Genomic DNA, 18,841 nt, shown 5'->3' with positions numbered 1-18,841 from the left:
GATAAAAACTTGCATATTGCAGATAGCGTGGTACTTGCTGTAAATACATTGGTGCCTGAGTCGGAGTTGAACGCTTTGGCGATGTTCTCGCAGGCCAGCGATCTGGGCATGCATCTGAGTCGCCCTGCGCATGCGACAAGGTACATTACCGTAGCTGCTTGCAGCGAGTATTTCTTCGCAGTTTTACAATCTGGGAGCGTTTGCTGGAGGTAACGGGTCGGCTAAAAATGTAGGCTTGTCGGGACCGTTTTGGGACGTATCACATCCTATGTCTGCAATCCCATCTGCAGTAAACATGGCTCCAGTGTCTTATATCCATTCTGTGTGACCGTGGAGTTACTCAGGACGGCTAATATCGAATGATTTCTGGCCAATTTTGCGTCTTTTGCTTGGACTTGCAAAGAAGCCGGTCGGCGTCTCAGTATGTAATGCCGTCGGATGCGTACACGGCGGACATAATACCGACGCCGGAAGCCCGAACAGTGGAGATACCGACTAGGGCTGGTAAGAACCTTAACCTCCCCCTGTTGGTGTCTAAATCTATACCCCCCCCCCCTCTTTCCCGCACCCTAAACCTAACCCATCCCCGGGGGGGTGCTAATACTAAACCTCCTCCCCCCCGTAGCTAACAGTCCCCGCTTACCTTCATTCAGGATTTCGGCATCGGCATTTAGACGCCTATCTTTAATACCACATCAGACTTCCAGTGTCGGGATTCCGCCGGCCGGCATTCCGGGCGGTGGTAAGTTAACCCCATCCCCTCAGTACATATCCTGGCGCCAGCAACATTTGCATATTTTGGCACAGCGTGTTAGTACGGGATCGCAGTGGCAATAGCCCCATAGCCCCATTGCCCCATTGTGCCATCTTAGACACGTGGTTGTTTCAGGCGTGATTTTCTATGAAAGTTAATGTTCTATCATACATCACAGACAGAGTATTGAGTCACATTACAGAGAAGCACTGACACTACGCACCAGTAAGACAGACAGACAGCAAATGTTCTGTAAAGTGTCATCAGAACGTGTTACGTATTTATGAATGAATGGAGACAGAAAGCCGTATATCCTAATGTATAGAAATTCATTTAAAAGAGTCATCCTGCTCACTAGGAGTTTAATAAAAGTTTTAAAGCTGGATAGAACATTGCGACGTTTAGGGCGCGGTAGGATAGCACCAGTCATCGCATGGTACAGACAGAGATGATTCTGGACTATGGCATACTAACACTTCCTCCACAGCGACCTGCTGAGTGGGCATTTCGAGGTGGGGGTCTGCAGACGACGGTACCACCTGGGTGTTGCGATGAATCCGATTTTACAGGCTTATCTTTAATAAGACAATTGAAAAGCCATAGCAAGTGCAAATCTGGTCATTTTAGAAGCTGGTGATCGTTCAACCACTGGTTTACAAGATGCATACAGTTGCTAAGTATCCTCAGGGCTTGCAGTAAATCATGTTTTTTGTTTTTTTTGTGAATAAAGCTTGTATGAAACTTGATGTTTTTACTGTAACGTGATTCATTGCTTTTATTTGAATTGCCCATAATGTTAATGGCGCCACTGCTCTGTGGTTACTTTTTTAGTGATACAAGTGGCACACGGCTAGTTACAGTATTCTCCCCTCATTACTTGTAGTCTTTATAGTGTTTTTACATACACAAGTCTATAAATGCTTTGCTGGAATCTCCCTGTCAAACTCTCGCACTTGCCGCTAAGGTTACTGTGAACAAAAAGTGACTTGATTTAGAATGTAAGTTTCCTGCTTCTTTCCTAGGTAACTTATTAAGCCTGGCCAATGTTTCTTACAGAGTGTTTGGTTTTTTTTGTTAACTTTAAATGACCAACAAACCACATCAAACATGTGTGATTTTTAGCTTAGATTTCTTCATCCTCAGCTGCAGAAACGTGCACACATTTCATTCTGAATCCCTATGACTAGTAACCATCTGGTATTTCCACACAGGATTCTGGGACTCAGCCATAAGACTCAAAAGTTTGTCCATTTCTCAGCCTGGGAAGCTGTCATCGCTCAGCGGTGTCCGTGATAATCTTACCAACTGCAGACAACAGTGTTCAAGCGAAGCGAGTGACTGTGCATGTGAAATTGAAGTTACTGTTGGAAATGACAGGCTGTGGTTTGTTGATCCTATTTTTATTGAAGAATGTAGTAACATACAAACTTCTGTTAAACTTCCTCATGCAAACTGTGATGCAAAGCCTGACCTTCAGCTGCCTAAAATTAGCCATCGGAGACCTCCTCCTCCACCACCTCCTTCCTTACATAAGCCACCACTCCCCTCCGTTCCTCCTTCTGCTCCTCCTCCAACTTATAAACCTTCACGTTCTCACTCGCCTCCTGTAGGATCACCCACACCTTCAGCTCTGGCCAGTTCACCAATATCAAAGACCAACTCTCTCTGCCCTGCTCTTGGCTCGCCGCCAACTGACTCTCTTAATCCAACTCCTCCTGCTAACCTTCCTTCTTCTGATCCTCTGTCTCTGTGTCCTTCACCTAAGTCTCCTGAATTTGAACCTTTTACTCTCCATTCTTCTGATAATTCTTCCCCAACAGGTCCTCCTTCTTTATGTTCTCCGCATAACTCTTCTCCAGCTAGTCCTATCGCTCTCAACTCTCCACCTAACTCTCCATCAACTGAACCCCTCGTTGTATGTTCACCTGCTAGTACTTCTCCAACTGAATCAAGTCCTAGTTCTAATTACTTAGCTACACCTCAGTCTTCTGCTCCTCTTCAACAAAAACAGACTGACTTACCCCTTCCTTCTTCCACTTCTGAAATCGGAAACAAGGAAAAGGACTTCCCTGAGCCCTCTACAGTTATCTCAGTTGAGGTGGACCTTGTTGGCCAGCCTTTGAAGAATATGAGAATAAACAGTGCAGAAGAGAAAAAAGATAGTGTAGTTAATGACTTGCGTCCACAAGGATCTGTAAATCAAACTCCTGCTCGAATTGCACCTGCTGTGCCAAGAAGGCGACAATCTGGAAAACTTTCAGAGACCAAAACAAATATTTTGGCCATGAAGAAGGACCTACAAGGGAAACCAAATCAAACCTCTCCTGACCTAAAAATTATCCGGACAAAGCGTGAACCAAAGTTACTAAAGCAAACAGACACTTGTGTAAACGACAAAACCAGACTTATAACAAAGGTGACCTCACCTGAACAGCATAGTACAAAAGCCGAACATGGCCAGCAACCACCACCTGTTCCACCCCCAAGAAAGAATAAACTTGCCTCTAGGTCTTCAACTATACATTCTAGTCCAGTGAAACTGGATCCAAAAAGCAACTCTGAGACTCCGATCCTGGATAACCAAAACCATTCCAGCGGCATAAAAAATGCAGCTCCAAAAGGGTCTCATCAAAAAAGACTGTCATCCCAGGAGCAGAAGGGCTCAGATAACTCTTTATATTCCCCATCGAATGATCCAAATGCTCAGCTTTCAACTCCAGAGCCAGATTCCTACTCTACTAGCAGTGCTGAAGAAGATGCTGAGAGACCGGTCAAGTCTTCCCTCAAAAAGTCACAATCATTTATGCTGGACAGGCCTAAAAACAGGCATTCCTTTGTACCCATCACCAATGTCTTTTTGGCGTTCATGTCTGCAGACAGGAAGCTGCAGAAGAGAATTACTGAGCTGGCTCATGACAAAGACTCGTACTTTGGGAATTTAGTCCAGGACTACAAATCCTACAGCCTGGAGATGATGGCCAAACAGAGCTCCAGCACAGAGATGCTTCAGGAGATACGGCTGATGATGACCCAACTAAAGAGTTACCTAGTGCAGAGCACGGAGCTGAAGTCTATGGTGGGTTATACGGTCTACACAGATGACAAGATAGGTAAGTGGCATTTTATCTTACTACCAAATAGCAGAGCATGGGGACTATCATGTTTACTGAATTAGAATCTACCAGTTGTTGAATCTTCTCGGTGTCTTGAATTTCCATAGGTATTTGGATGTTGGTATCAGTCCAGTCTGTTTTATAGACATGCCGTGAGTTGAATTGTTGCCTTACTGCGCTGGGGTCATGGGTTTGATTCTGACCAAGGGCCCTATGTGTATGGAGTTTGTATGTTCTCCCCGTATTTGAATGGGTTTTCTACCATAGTCCAAAAACATACTGGTTGGTTAATTGGCTGCTCTGTGTTTGTGTGATAGTGAATTTAGACTAAAATCCAGACGGAATGATTAAATGTCTGAGTGAAGCGCAGAGTAATATGGTGGTGGTCTATGACACAGGTTCTCAAACTCTGTCCTCAGGACCCCACACACTGCACTGTTTGAGGTCCTGAGGACAGAGTTTGAGACCCCCTGGTCTGTTAATAAATGATGATCCACAACACCTCCAGGTATGAGAGGATGGAGAATACACCACCTGCTGGGCTGCGTCACCATCACAGTTGGCGTCTTGGCAGAGGGACACCGGTCTTTCTAGTATGGGTGGATATTCCCTTATACCAGATCATTTAATCTACTTGACGGGGCCAATAATTGTCCCAAATGCTCTAAATCAAGGCAATCTCAAAACATGGCTAGCTGAGGATACTGAGGGATTGCACTGTGTAACTTTCCTGCTGTTATGAAGCTACAATTTCAGGAATAGGATGGCTGGGCATGCTGGAATTTTAGTTCCACAGCAGGTAGAGCGCTATAGCTTGCCCAGCCCTGGTCTACAATGCCCAAAGGTAGAAATTTTAAATAAGTTTTAAATCTTTTTGTGTTGGAATCTATCAAGTAGGATGAAATGCCTAAATCTTCCCACTCTGGAACACATAACCTACAATTAATTTCACACATGATACAGTATCTACGGTAGCTCAGTGCTGAGAGCCGTGTGGTCATAATCTCCTTATATGCTTAGGATGCCAAACATAACCTGCACAGTCAGGCACCCAAGGTGAGAGCATGTTTAAATGTCTTCCCTCCATGAAAGAGAAGGATGTTAGAGTAATATGTATTTTATTTTAATTGCATACAGTTTTTTTTTTTTTAAGAATATAAAGAAAACCATAACCACCAAGAAATGTTTAAATGTGTTGGATTTCTATTTTACTATGCATATGTCTTTAGGATATTGGTATAGGCAACGGTTACTAAATAAATTGCGATTTCTTTTCTTTTTTTTTTTTCCATTCTGTTCTGCCATCTAAGCAGTGTTCCCTTATGTCTGTCGCCCTTGGATATGACACAAACAGCTCAGCGGATAACCATGCATCCTATATTTGAAGTGGGGCTGAACTGCGTTGTGTATAAGGGCATGGTACATAAACAGCTCTTCATAGATATTCTAAAGATTGATGTAAAAAAAGAAGGAAATCGGAAACTCAAAGCAGCGTGTTTAGTAAGAGCATATACCAGTAACTGGGCTCAACCGCGCCCTGTGCCGGCCCCACCCCCCTGAGCACATGACGTCACATGGATGACATCATTGCGTCTCTGACTGCACTGGTAAGTGGAGTACTAAGCGGGGCGTCCTGAGGATGCGCTGATTGGCTGTTTTCGTCAGTACACGAGAACGATAATTGTCCAATGCTCAAAATGTCAAAACCAGGGTAGCCGAAACTTTGTGGGCCCCATAGCAACATTTAGAAGGGGCCCCTACACCTTTTAGAGAGGCAACTCTTACCATAGCAGTTGTTAGTTTTATGCCTCAGAGTAGTGCCCTAGTTCATTTTATGAATGACCGTGGTGCCCTAGTTCACATTATACCATAAAGTGCATCCAGTTCATATTAGGTCACATTGTAGTGCCTCAAATTAGCAATATGCCACATTGTACTGCCATCAGTACACATGCCACACCGTGCCCCCTGGAACCTAGTAGACAACGTCATGACCTGGGTGCAGTTGAGTCAGACCCCAGAGGTGGGTCCTATAGCAGTGGCACTCCCTGCACCCACTATATAGCTACACCCATGAAGAAAACCGTTGTGAACGCTGGTTTTGTTTTTCAAAAATTTTCCCATCTGTCAGTCTGTGGTTCTGAAGACTTCAGTCCGTTTTCTTTACATTGTGACAATAAATCGCTCAGTGCATGGACTTGAAAATCCTTTGAATCATTCAGACCATCGAACAGTTGGTCGGATCATCCGCAACAGTCTGTGGCATGTGGCCAGCTCAAGTCATGAACCACATCTGGGTCAATTTTGTTATGTTTAACTTATTCAGTTGTTCGTCTCTTATGGTGCATCGGCCACCTATATCCAATGTTTATTTTTATTTAATTTTTTTAAACTGCTTCACATGTGCAATTTTTAAAAATTCAAATGTATAGCGTCTGGTGTGTAGAATAAGTCATGCCCATATGTTGCATGCAGTATTGGCAGATCTAGTAACCGCAGGTCTTTTTTCTCCTTGCATGTGTTGGCGCAGACACCATTGTGGAAGCAGCTCTCTGTAAGTGTGTACTGAAGCCCCTGAAAGCCCCCGTTGAGTGCTACCTGCGTGAGATACACAATAAGGACGGATCGCTGCGTCTGCTGACCGAGAACCAGATGGTCATCCAGGACACCACCACCACTGACCTGGGCGTCACTACTAGCGTGCCGGACAGCAGCGTAATGGAGAAAATTATACAGAAGTTTGTCACCATGCACAAAACCTATTCCCCGGAGAAGAAGGTAACCTATCTCCTCAAGTCCTGCAAGCTCATCTATGACTCCATGGCAACAGGAAATCCAGGTATTTTATCATATTGTATAAAGTATCTTTGACGGCAAGCAACCATGTTCTATACCGGTTATTAGTTTGGCCAAAGTGGCCAATTCATGGTATGGTGTGTGGGCCAATACTGTTGTTTAATACAATCGGGTCTGATCAGAGATGTGGGGCCGTTGTGTCGCCTGGAAATTTGGGCACCTGCATGTTCAGCAGGATTGCAACGTATGTGGAACCTCATGTGAAAGCAGCAAACCTATTGGCTTCGGTTACAGCTCTCGGCTGAGGAACCATTCGTAGAATGGACTGCTGTAATCCGTGTATACCACTAGGGGGCATCTCTAGCATAAGCTTGGTGTGTTACTGTATTTCCTCTTCCTGCAAACTACTCCAGCTGTGTCATTTTATCAGATCTCCATGTTGCTGGATGATACACAAGTTTGGTAACAAGAGCGGCCATGTAATCTGGACACACGTTGCATGGCTGTGCCGAGATCCAGGCTTGCACCATGCATGCCATTTTACCATGCAGACATGCACCATTTTAATGCTGCCATGCAACACTTAAAATTTAATATGGTTCCTATCAAGATTTCCATGGGAGATCTGGTAAGCCCAATTACATTTTACATGACCTACTCTTATGCTTCAAAGTACATGTAGAACATGCTTCTATGTCTCTGTGTGCAGTAACAAATATCACATCAGATCCTCCAACTCTGTAAAAAATGCGTTGCTCTTAAAGGACCCACGCGTTTTCCTATTGCAGTTTATTCATTGATTCAACCCTGGTAGCGCAATAGGGAGATGAGAGTAGATATTTTGCAACAGGCCAAAAATTATCATGTTGGAGGGTCCATTATATCGATTTGGAAAATAACCAATGCACTTTGCTGTCCCCGTTTTCAGGGAAGATAAGTGAAAGTTATTTTTGCATCAAATAATTTGTAGAGTTGATCACCCTGCAGTTGCATGTTTCAGGGGCATAACCAAAACTTTGTTAAACCTCATAGCAACATTGTGAAGGGGCAGTAGTTGCTCATTTTTATGCCTTATAGTAGTGCCTTAGTTTATTTTCCAGCCCTTAGTAGTGCCCCAGCTCTTATGCCACACAGTGCCTCCAGTTCATATTATGCCATATTGTATTGCCCCAGTTCACTATATACCACAAAGTAGCCCAGTTCACAATCATATCGGTAGCATTTGTAAAATAGAAGAGATTTTAGGGAAGATGATACTTTTAATAATCATCCCTCGTCCCAGTAATGAAACGCGTTATGCCACACAGTGGCTCCAGTTCACATTGGACAGGAATCAGAGGTCGATGCTGATCACACAAGCGCCAATGTTTTTATTCACTAGAGTTGCACTGCGCACGGGTCCCAATGGTTACCACCGAAAGCCGAAGAATTAATTTGGGCGCAGAAGGAGGTGATTTTAGTAGGTGTTTCTAGGTAGTAACGGGGAGAGGGGGGTGGTTAGCTAGATGTGGGCGGGTCATAGTCAGCAATTGCGGCTTTTGTCACTATTGCGCTGATTTCGGTGGCCATGTTCAGACAGACACTGTGCGCTTCCATAGGGCTGGTGCAATGTTTGATAGTGCGCCTTAATAGGCAAAGCGGCAGATTAGCGCCACAGCCGGTGGGCGTCTCTGTACGAATCCCATCAGCTGTGGCATTAGCATAAAGATGCAGTCACGCTGCGGAAAAGGTCGGTCGCAGCTCCGTTAGAGCCCACCTAAGAATAGGGCCCATTATGCCACTTTGTGGTGCCTCCAGTAAACATTGGCGGGTTCCAGCTTACTGTGCTCCTTGGCCTCAGCCACTTTCTTCTTATCCTTGTGCTATGTGCACTGAATCTGCTGCATGTAATGCACTATAAGGCAGAGGGCTGGTGGAAAGGGACAGTCTACAAACTACTTACCATAATCTAATATCTTGAGAGTAGTTTGTAGACTGTCCCATTCTGTAGTTAATAGTGTCATCTGTTCTTACCACGCTGTTCTAAGCCTCCGGGACCCATAGCAACGGCACCCACTATAATTAGGCCCCTGGTATCTATTATTAGGCAAAGCTGGATCCAGCAGGTCAGTTATTGGGGATCTCTCCCTGTACTAGTCAGTTGACCCAAATGCCTTTCATTAGTGGGAGCATAGATTCTAAACTCCCAGCACTAAAAGGGAATTTTAGAGCAGCACAATTTGTGCCCTACCTATGTGGGCAACCTTTCAGTCGCATGTCCCATCATAACAGCTAGGGGCATGGCATGCTCTGGTGTCTAGTTCCAGAGCAGCTGGAGAGTCCAGAGGGAATCTGTATACCGACGGCTGAATAGCAGTCTGTTCACATACCGATGCCTGAAGGTTTAACATCCTGACCGGAGTTGGTATGTAGGGTAACCCTTCCCTGTCCCGTCCCCCCTAACCCTCCCTTGGTGGTGCCTAACCCTAAAACTCCAGGGGTGGTGCCAAACCCTAAGACCCCCGCACCCTAAACCTAAGCCTCCCGGGGTAGTGCCTAACCCTCCCCTCCCCCTTCCCGTAGCCTAACCCTAACACTTCTGGGGGGATGGCTAAACCATGCCCCTCATGACTAACTCGACACATTCCCACTTGCCTTCATTCGGGATGCTGGCTCTCGCTATTTCAGCGTGGGGCTAAAGATAGGCGTCAGGATTTCGATGCCTGTCTTTAGTCTCTGGTCCGGATTCCACTGTCAGGATTCCGATGGCTGGCTGCCGGTAATCTCGCTGTATCCCGTCCAGGGAGGGAGCTGGAATCATGCAGCCGGTCGCATGACTGACTGTGGTGGGAATCTGCACCCCCCCATTCCTAAGCAGAAACTATAGCTTTTATTATGGTGTGCGTAATGGTGCAAGTTTGCTTCCAGACTGCAACAAAACTTCCAACAGATAGTGGTTCAGCAAATTCCCATTAACCTTCTCATAAGCACCTGACCATTTCTGTACTGGGCTCTGGCAAACAGTCACATTGTATTGTGTTGACTCCACTAAAACACGAATTACAATGTATCTTCTCTTACTTCCTCTTCTGTGACAGCATGATGCAGTAAGGGTCTGTTACACAAGGTTTGTGTCTTGTGCTATTAGCTACATTTGCTGATGTAATAAAACCTTCTGATTATGGTTTGTGTTGTGTAATCAGCCAGGGGGTGAAATATACCCGCAAGAGTAGCAGTGTTCGTGCCAAAAACAAATTTCACTGATAAAAGTTTAGTTGAGCAAGTAGCGCTTACTTCCTGAGCTTTGTGCTGCCAACTACACAAGATGTTCCAGGATTGTCATCTGCCTGTGGGCGCTTTAATCTGTTTCCCCGAACACCCTTATATACTTTGGCCTCCTCCACCATTACTGGAGGCTTTAATATTATCTGTAGTATAGGGTGTTGTATACTCAGTAACTACTATGGGGCACATTATTTGAAAGAGGGGGGGCTCCCTTCTTTCAAAATGGGATCCCATGAGTGTCAAGGTGCCAGGATGGTGGAGAGCGAGCATTTTATGTGCTTTCATCCCTCACCTGGCTTTACTACCATTTCTGTAGTACAGAGCAATATTGTCTAGTCCTGCAGTGGTGGGGATGAGTGTGACTTGCACTCAGCATATACATCAAAAATGAGTGCTAAGGACAAGTCTCCCTTGTTCTTCACATTGAAGTGTTTGGTTTTTTTGTGATGGTCACATACTAGCACCAGGCAAGGTAGAGATTTGGAAAGTCTTATAGCTATGGCACAGGTTCTCAAACTCGGTCCTCAGGACCCCAAACAGTGCATGTTTTCCAGGTCTCCTCACAGAATCACAAGTGAAACAATGAGTGCCACCTGTGGATTTTTCAAAATGTATCAGTAAGTAATGAGTACACCTGTGCAACTGCTGGGTGACCTGGAAAACTACACCTGTGTGGGGTCCTGAGGACCGAGTTTGAGAACCACTGGCTATGGAACGCATCACCACCTAGTACTTAACAATGGCAAGAATGAAACCTGCAGCCTTTTAAGCCAAACTACAAAGATTACATTAGCATATATTGAAATTATATTTCAATGATGCCTTTACATTTGAGCTGGTCTGAAAACATTACAGCTGCATTAAACTGTCTGTCTGATCTTTTTTCATCATGTTTTCAGTTATAGTAACAGTTGCATATTATATTACACACACACAGCGCAGGACTGGCACTCATATCAATGAGAATAGCTTTACCGGGTACCCCCACAATGTAAGAAAGTACAGTGCATAAGGTGCGGCACTCACGGACCAAAATTGGAATGAAAGGAGGTGATCAGGCAGAAGTCCTTTCTGAAGACCGTTATAAACACTGAAACGTCAATCTGCTTGATCGCCTCCATTCACTCCAATTTTGGTCCATGAGTGCCATATATATATATATATATATATATATATATATATATATATATATATAAAAAATATTTTTTCTCAGATTGTGTTTACATCATACTATACCTGCACAAATCATGCCATTTTTGAATAAACTCCATACTAAGGGGTATATTTACTAAAGTGTGGCTTTACATTAGTGTATATGTTGCCCATAGCAAACAATCAGATTTTAGCTATCATTTTTTAGAAGGTACTAGATAAGTAGAATCTGGTTGCTGTAGGCAAAACACGCACTTTAGTCAATATACCCCTAATAGTACAGTCTTAGTAATGGGAAAATTACAGTTAGTAACATAATTGTTGAGAAAATCAAAGCCCTGTGTAATATATATTCCTCCTGTACAATGTCTGAGGTATTATTTAAATGAGCTATTGATGCGGGATAAAGTTCCTGGTGTCATGTGATCATTCAGAGCCAATGTGCTGGAAGCTAGCAGACTTCCTGCAGTTTGATGTTACTTGGGGCACAGTGAGCCCGGTCTGGCCAGTAGCTGGGAGGGTCCTTGCCATTAATGCACATGAATATGTATATCTGCCCATAAAAGGGCTGACTGCATTCAGACATGTAATAATGTGAATATAGAAGACGGAATTAGGTTCTATTGTTTCTGGAGACCTGCTTCGTCATTAGTGACCTGTTCCTTGTCTGTGGTCTCTTCAGGGAAGCCCCATGGGGCAGACGACTTCTTGCCGGTTCTGATGTACGTCCTGGCCCGCTGTGACCTGGTGTCTCTTCTCCTGGATGTTGAGTACATGATGGAGCTGATGGACCCAGCTCTGCAGCTGGGAGAAGGTACGGTCTTTGTTCACGGTGTTCCATACACACACATTGTGTCAGCTTTTTTTAAAAAAAAATTTTACCTGCTTGCAGGGGCGTTTCTAGAGAGGAGGGGGCCCGTGTGCAGTCTCTGACACGGGCCCCCTCCTCTTCGCCCGGCGGCCGAGCAGTGCACTGAGGTGTGCACGGCCAGCGCCGGAGTTCTAGACTCTGTGCACTAGAGTGTGCCCAGAGTCTATAGTGTATGCACAGGTCACCGGGAAAATGGCCGCGTCTGCCATTTTCCCTGTACTGCGCATGTGACCTCCAGTAATCGGAGAAGCCGTGACGTGGCCTGGAGACTTAGCCATATTTTTGCAAATATATACAACTGAGATCTCTGAATTATCTACCACCATGTAGTTTTTAAAATCTTATTGTTGATTTCATTCCGAGTGCTGGGGATACCCTTTGCTGTTTCTTATAAGTAATGAAATTAATTGAACAGCCTGTTGAAATTCCCAGGGTTATAATAGTTGTGTTTAGCTGCACCAGCTTCTGAAGGACATTTTGGTGTTTTTGGATTATTGATGATTATTGCATTGCTTTTAAAGAGTTAAAACATCAGGTGGAACTTGGCTATAATGTATCATGCACCTGCTTAACTCTACTCAGTTTATTAAGTAGAATTTAACATTTTTCCTGAATGTAAATTTAAAATTACAAGTAAACAAAAGGATGTAGGTTCTGGGACTTGCAGTTCGACAACTGTAAGAAAGTCGCAGGTTATCTACACCCGCAGGCATCTCCGCTGTGACATCCACACTTCTCAGTATGTTTCTAATTTTCTCTTCTAATATACAACACTTTGGGGTCTATTTACTAAGTCTTGGATGGAGATAAAGTGGACAGAGGATAAAGTTCCAACCAATCAGCTCCTAACTGTCATTTTTACAAACACAGCCTGTGACATGGCAGTTAGGAGCTGATCGGTTGGAACTTGATCTCTTTCCACTTTCTCCAACCAAATTTAAACTATTGATTTTACTGAGCATATCGTTGGGTAGTGGTCTTACTCTAATAAGACAGCTGTATGTATGAGTTAGGAAAATTATGGCCTTGAGTGGTTACAGCCTCGGGGAACAGTGAATATGAATTAGTTTGCACAGAACTTTATTCTAGGTGCAATTACCATCTAGATTTTATTGACCGCTGTACAGTGAGGTGACGTTAGATCTTCCCTTGTACAGGCTCCTATTACCTGACCACGACGTACGGAGCACTGGAGCACATAAAGAATTACGATAAAATCACTGTCACGCGGCAGCTCAGTATGGAGGTTCAGGATTCCATCCACCGCTGGGAAAGGAGACGGACGCTCAATAAGGCCAGAGTGTCTCGTTCCTCTATACAGGTAAGCTGGGCGGTGCTGGGGGGTTATACAATGAATGTAATGTCAAACAAAAGCATATTTTTATTTGTCACAGGTAGCCTAGAGGACTGGTCCATCTACTACACTACTATACAGCAGCTTGTGTAACTAGAACCCTTTTTAGAAGATGGTACAATGGCGGATAGTTAGTTATTACACCGGCCACTGATCTCCAAGATGACGTCTGCTAGACTTATCATTTACAGCAACTTCTTTAGACAAGATATCCAATGCAGCTACTGAAGTGATGGCGTCATTAACCTGAGATCATTGTATTAGCTCTTCTTCTTTCTACATTTATATTGTGCCATTCCTGCTGTATTATACAGATTGACATTTTATATATAATACACACGTGTTGCTAATATGTATAAGCACCTATAAATAATATTTGTATGATCTGCGAGTTCTGATGTCAACACCTCGAAAATTGTATTCTTATAAGAATGATGAAGCTGCTACTATAAATCATTCGATACTAGCAGTCTCCTGTAGCTTTGTGTGTATTAAAGCTCCCAGGTTACAGTCTTGCCCCTTTTTTATGTCAGTGTTTCTCAACCCCAGTTCTCAGGACCCCTAGCAGTGTACATTTTCCATACCACCCAGGTGTATCATCAACGGTCACATTTTACACAGGCAACCCGAAAAAACAAGAACTGTTGGCGGTCCTGAGGACAGAGCTTGAGAAAAACTGTTTTATATGGTTACAGATCTCACTGTGATTACTAATATCCATATAATTAATAGCAGGGAGTATGTTATCCAACATATAAAGGCAGCTTGACAATGGGCAATTGTTGCCCCAACAGTCAGTTATCGGCTGTATGGACGTGACCAAGCAGCAGTTATTATGCCCGACAGATGTGATGATTTGTGTTCGGATCTGACAGCGGATGTACTCGCTATCTGACAGACAGACCAATTATCTGACATTGCCATACACGGTCAGATAATTGGTCTGTCTGTCAAATGATGAGCTTGATCTCACAGTGGGTATGACCAGCATTGGGCATCAGAAGTACCGAAAATGAGGGCCTTACTCACAGGAGCTTGCAGTTTAGGAGGAAAGTGGGTGGAAATCTAGAAGATGGTGGGAAGCAGGTGTGTGGTCATACAGGGGCAAGTGGCGACTATACATTAGAAAACCAATTGTACGTTCATTTATTATATCACTACTGTTGGAAAACCGAACGGTCAGTAAGGTAATTGGGACATTGCGTAGAAGCTACAACCTAATCACTACCTGTCACTGCTCCTCTCTCTGCGCAGGATTTCATCACCATCTCTTTTGAGGAGCTGGACTCAACAACGAGGACCTTGGCCACGAAATCGGACACGAGCGTAGCTCAGGTTCTCCAGCAGTGTGCAGAGAAGTTTGAGGTGTCGGAACCAGAAAAGTATGGGCTATTCGTGCTGGTGAATGAGCGGTGCCTGCGACTCTCTGAAGACGCGTTCCCCCAGCAGGTGAAGTCCTGCTTGCTGAAGAACGAACAGAAGCTGGACTTCAACTTCCTGTATAAGACCACCAGCTTACAGGACACAACAATGAAGGAACTGGACTTCCTCTAGTTCTTGCTGGGTAGAAGATGTGGATATGAGAACTTATTGCCAGTTACCAGGGTCTAACCCCTTGTTCCTCCCTGGCAGCAGATTGACAAGCTGGAGATGGCTGGGCCGATCCGTTTGTCAGACCACATCTTGCAGGATAATCCTGCTTTTATCCCTCTGTATCAATATTTTTATGCAAACCTCAATATTTTCCTGCATGATTGTAGATCTCGTGGCGCGAGAAGCACAAGGAACCGCGCTGCCGGAATAGGAAGTGCCATCTTAAATCTAGCACTGTGGTCTACTAGACGGAAATAACCAATGCCGTTTTCAGGGCACAATCAAATGACGGCACAAATCCTGTTTATTCCAGGAGGTGAGGACAGCTTGTAATGTTTTACATGAGAATCATTCTCAAATTGCCATTTGGTTTATGTAAACCGCAGTCATGGAAACCGTGTTTGAGAAGAATTACATTTATGAAAACTGTTGCATGAGAGAAAAGTGGTTAGCAACCAATCTGATGTTTACTGTCATTTCCCAAGATGCCCTAGAAGAGTCACAGGATCTGATTGGCTACTATGGGCATAATGCATGGTTCTGGAGCATCCATGTTTCCGGAGTCCACAGACACATTGGGCCGTAATGACACTGCCCGTTGTCGCACGGCAACTAAGTGCTGATGTCTTCTCTGCCATGTTACATCTTTGATCACAGAAACAAAACTATTTACTGTAACATTGTCAATGTTCCTTGTAATGCACTTTGGCAAATCATGTAACTGTATACATAGTATGGTGTACAGTCATTATTTATACGTTATATATAAACAGAACTTTGTATAGAATACATCGAGAAGCTCTTCTTTTTTTTTTTTTTTTTCAGTCTCACATTCTTCTTGATAATGTCATCAACTTTAGTGGAAGGTTAAGTTAAAAATGTAGGGCTAGAGGTCTTACCTGACCCCATATAGATATTACAAGGACTGACCAGTAGGGGGCAGATGGTGGAAATAATAATCCTCTATATAAGCATCCTACACCCCCATAACGTACGTGGGAGTTTGCTGGCACCATTCTGGACTTCCAGATTGTCCACTACTTAGAATCCTGATATTACAACAATGGAAATTAGATATTTAACTGTAATTTTTGTAGCAATGTAAAGTGCAGGTAAGCAGATCTTTAAAGGCTTCAACATTTCCTCACTGACCTGACAAGTAGTTTTCCCAGACACCCGGCTCACAATCTGACCTTCTAATTGGCAACAGTGAATAATCCTAAACTGATGAAAATCAGGGGTATGCAGTCGGGAAACCGGCGGACCTAATCCCGACAGCCGGCTTCCCGACTACTTAATCCCGGAGAGGGTTAAATGACAGGCGTCTAAATCTAGACTCCTGTCATTTTACCGACACCGGGAGACCGGCACCCGGCATCCCGATCTAAGGGATGCAGAGCGCGGATAGCCGTAGTGGGAGGGGTTAGGTTTAGGGTTCCCGGGGGGAGGTCTTAGGGTTAGGCACTAGGCACCCCCCGGGAGGTTAGGTTTAGGCTAGGGGAAGGGGAAGGGGGGGTTAGCGGTAGGCACCCCCGGGGTGACTTTGGTTTAGGCGGCGGGGATGGGAGGGTTAGGGTTAGGCACTGGGGGGGAAGGTTAGGCACCCCTAATGGAGGGTTGGGGTTAGGGGATAGAATTAGGTTAGACAATACTTACCTTGGACGATCGGGATTTCCTCCTCTGCCGGGATGCCGCTATCGGGATTCCAACCGCCGGGCATGGGTCCGGCAGTAAATCATACAGATTCCAGATCGGGGGGTGTATTAACCATTTGGCAGGGAAGGGTGGTTGTGTGCAGCAGCCCATCCCCCCTTCACCGACCACCTGCTGTTGGCGCCATCTTTCCAGCAATATTTTTGGGAAGCTGGCACAAGCACCAGATATCACCGGAAAGATGGTGTCGCCGGTAGATTACATAGGGGGAAGACCCATTGCCCAGCCATGTTCGGGGTGCAGGATGTATAGTGCGGGGGCCCACCTTGACTGGGGCCGGTGCCTGCCCCACATCCTATACCCATTATAAATACACCATGGCTGCTGACCCAGTCATTAGTGCCTTTATAAAGCCGTACACACATACAGGGCAGCAAGATCCACAGGCAATCATGCGGTACTGTCCAAACTTTCCATGTTGACGTTTTAGCAGTGACCACCGGGGAGATGTATCAAACCAACTGTATGTATATATCAGGTGGGAATCTGTATGTAATTCCACCAGATCTATTCCCGGTGGACCAAATACCGACGCTGGAAGCCCGAACAGTGAAGATCCCAACTAGGGCTGGTAAGTACCCTAACCTCCCCCCTGTGTTGCCTAACCCTAACCTTTCCCCAGTGGTGCCTCCCACTGTTCTTAGCCTAACCCCAACCCTCCCCCAGGGGTTACCTATCGCTAAGTCCTCCCGGGGGTGCCTAAACCAAACACCACACCCAAGGGTGTCAGGATTTTGTCGTGGGGCTAAAGATAGGTGTCGGAATCTAGACACCTACAGTATCTTTAGTCCCTGGTCGAGCTTCCAGCGTTGGGATGCGATTAACATACCGCCGTTAATTGGAATCCATCAAGTGAACACTGAGACATTGCCCATAGCAACCAATCAGTTTCTAGCTAGTATGAAGTACGTTTCTATAAAGTGATGGGCAGGAGCTGATGGGTTGTTCTGGGTAACTATTACACTTGTCCGCTCTTTAGAAGGCTCAATACAACTCCCCCATATCTGTAGCCCCTCTGACTAGTGTGTAATAATAGACCTTAATTAAGAGGAATACAAGCTAGACTCTCCAATCATTATTTGCAGATATAACCTATATACATCTAATCATTTGGGTACATCTTCTTGCAGAGTGTACTTGACATTTGCTTTCCTGTTAACTACAGGTACCCATTAACTTTACCTAGATTGAGCCCACAAAATAAAGGGGTCTCTGTTAATACATGCAAATATGCTGACAAATGAGTTTATTGATGTTTTACTGAATCTTTATCAGAGGTGAAAGGAATGGCATGTAGGATTAGCTGAGGTGCTGGGAGGAAGCAGATGGTATATCATTATCAGATGCAGGCAACAGAGGCTTCTGCATTTTATATATAAATAGGAAGCTGCTATTAGTGTATGTTGTGCCCGGTGCTGGGGGATTTTGTGTCTTTTCTAGATAACTCCCAACTACCCCCTTCCAGTTCCTGTTACTTTTTTGTGTTGCATATTACTTCCTAACAAATGCTGTACTAATACATTACTTAGTATTTATAAATGATGTTTGAGATGAGACATTTTACCCCCCCACCCCCACAATACATTTTCTCATTTTTTTATATTAAACAGTGTAAAGCTGGCCATCCACTATACAATTTTATGACCGATATCTGTCCAATCTGGCTGGTTGGAATGAAACAGACAAATCACAAGTGCACAACTCCAAATTACTGATTATTTATAAATACATTGCAAAATTTTGTTGCACAATCAATAGAGGTTTTTAGCATAATCATGGCCAAGGTTATGGGCCTACCCACCACATCCAGGTAACCTCTGTAGGGTAGGTCCCTAACATACTAGGGTTCAAATCCAGAGCACAGGACCTCCCCAAACCAGCTCAGCCGAGCCGCCCCAGGGTATCGCTATAATGAGAAAAGTGAAGAAAGAAAGATAAGAGCAGCTATGGCTGCATAGAGAGGTGAAAATACAAATATAATAAAAACAAACCGTAAAGTGCAGAAAAGAATGAATGTGTTATAATGCGATGCCCTGAAGCAGACCAACCAAAGCAGTCCAGGGGACCCACGCCCCAAAAATCAACCCAAAGTTGCACTACAGTATATACAGTCAGGTCCATAAATATTGGGACATTGACAGAATTTTCATATTTTGGCCTCTAGTCACCACCACAATGGCTTTGAAATGAAGCAAACAACATGTGCTTTACCTGCAGACTTTCAGATTTAA

The 18,841-nt window shown here is 44.4% G+C and overlaps 1 protein-coding gene across 3 annotated transcripts in view; it reads left to right on the top strand.

The window, feature by feature from the left end:
• RIN3 (Ras and Rab interactor 3) overlaps nt 1–15,684 on the top strand; it is a 68,402-nt gene extending 52,718 nt beyond the window's left edge. For 2 of the 3 annotated variants that reach the window (XM_088464296.1, XM_088464294.1), the window contains exons 6-10: nt 1,966–3,864; nt 6,398–6,706; nt 11,762–11,893; nt 13,108–13,271; nt 14,559–15,684. In XM_088464296.1, the coding sequence (XP_088320422.1) occupies nt 1,966–3,864; nt 6,398–6,706; nt 11,762–11,893; nt 13,108–13,271; nt 14,559–14,858 (2,804 nt within the window). In that variant the 3' untranslated portion in view covers nt 14,859–15,684. The other variant, XM_088464297.1, reaches the window with a different exon arrangement.
• The last annotated feature ends 3,157 nt before the right edge of the window (nt 15,685–18,841 follow it).

Source organism: Taudactylus pleione, unplaced genomic scaffold (genome assembly GCF_031769625.1).
Source record: "Taudactylus pleione unplaced genomic scaffold, aTauple2 ptg001628l, whole genome shotgun sequence".
In the NCBI taxonomy this organism is placed as follows: Eukaryota; Metazoa; Chordata; class Amphibia; order Anura; family Myobatrachidae; genus Taudactylus; species Taudactylus pleione.
The sequence above is the reverse complement of the archived record's forward strand: the minus strand, read 5'-3'. Positions and strand labels throughout refer to the sequence as shown.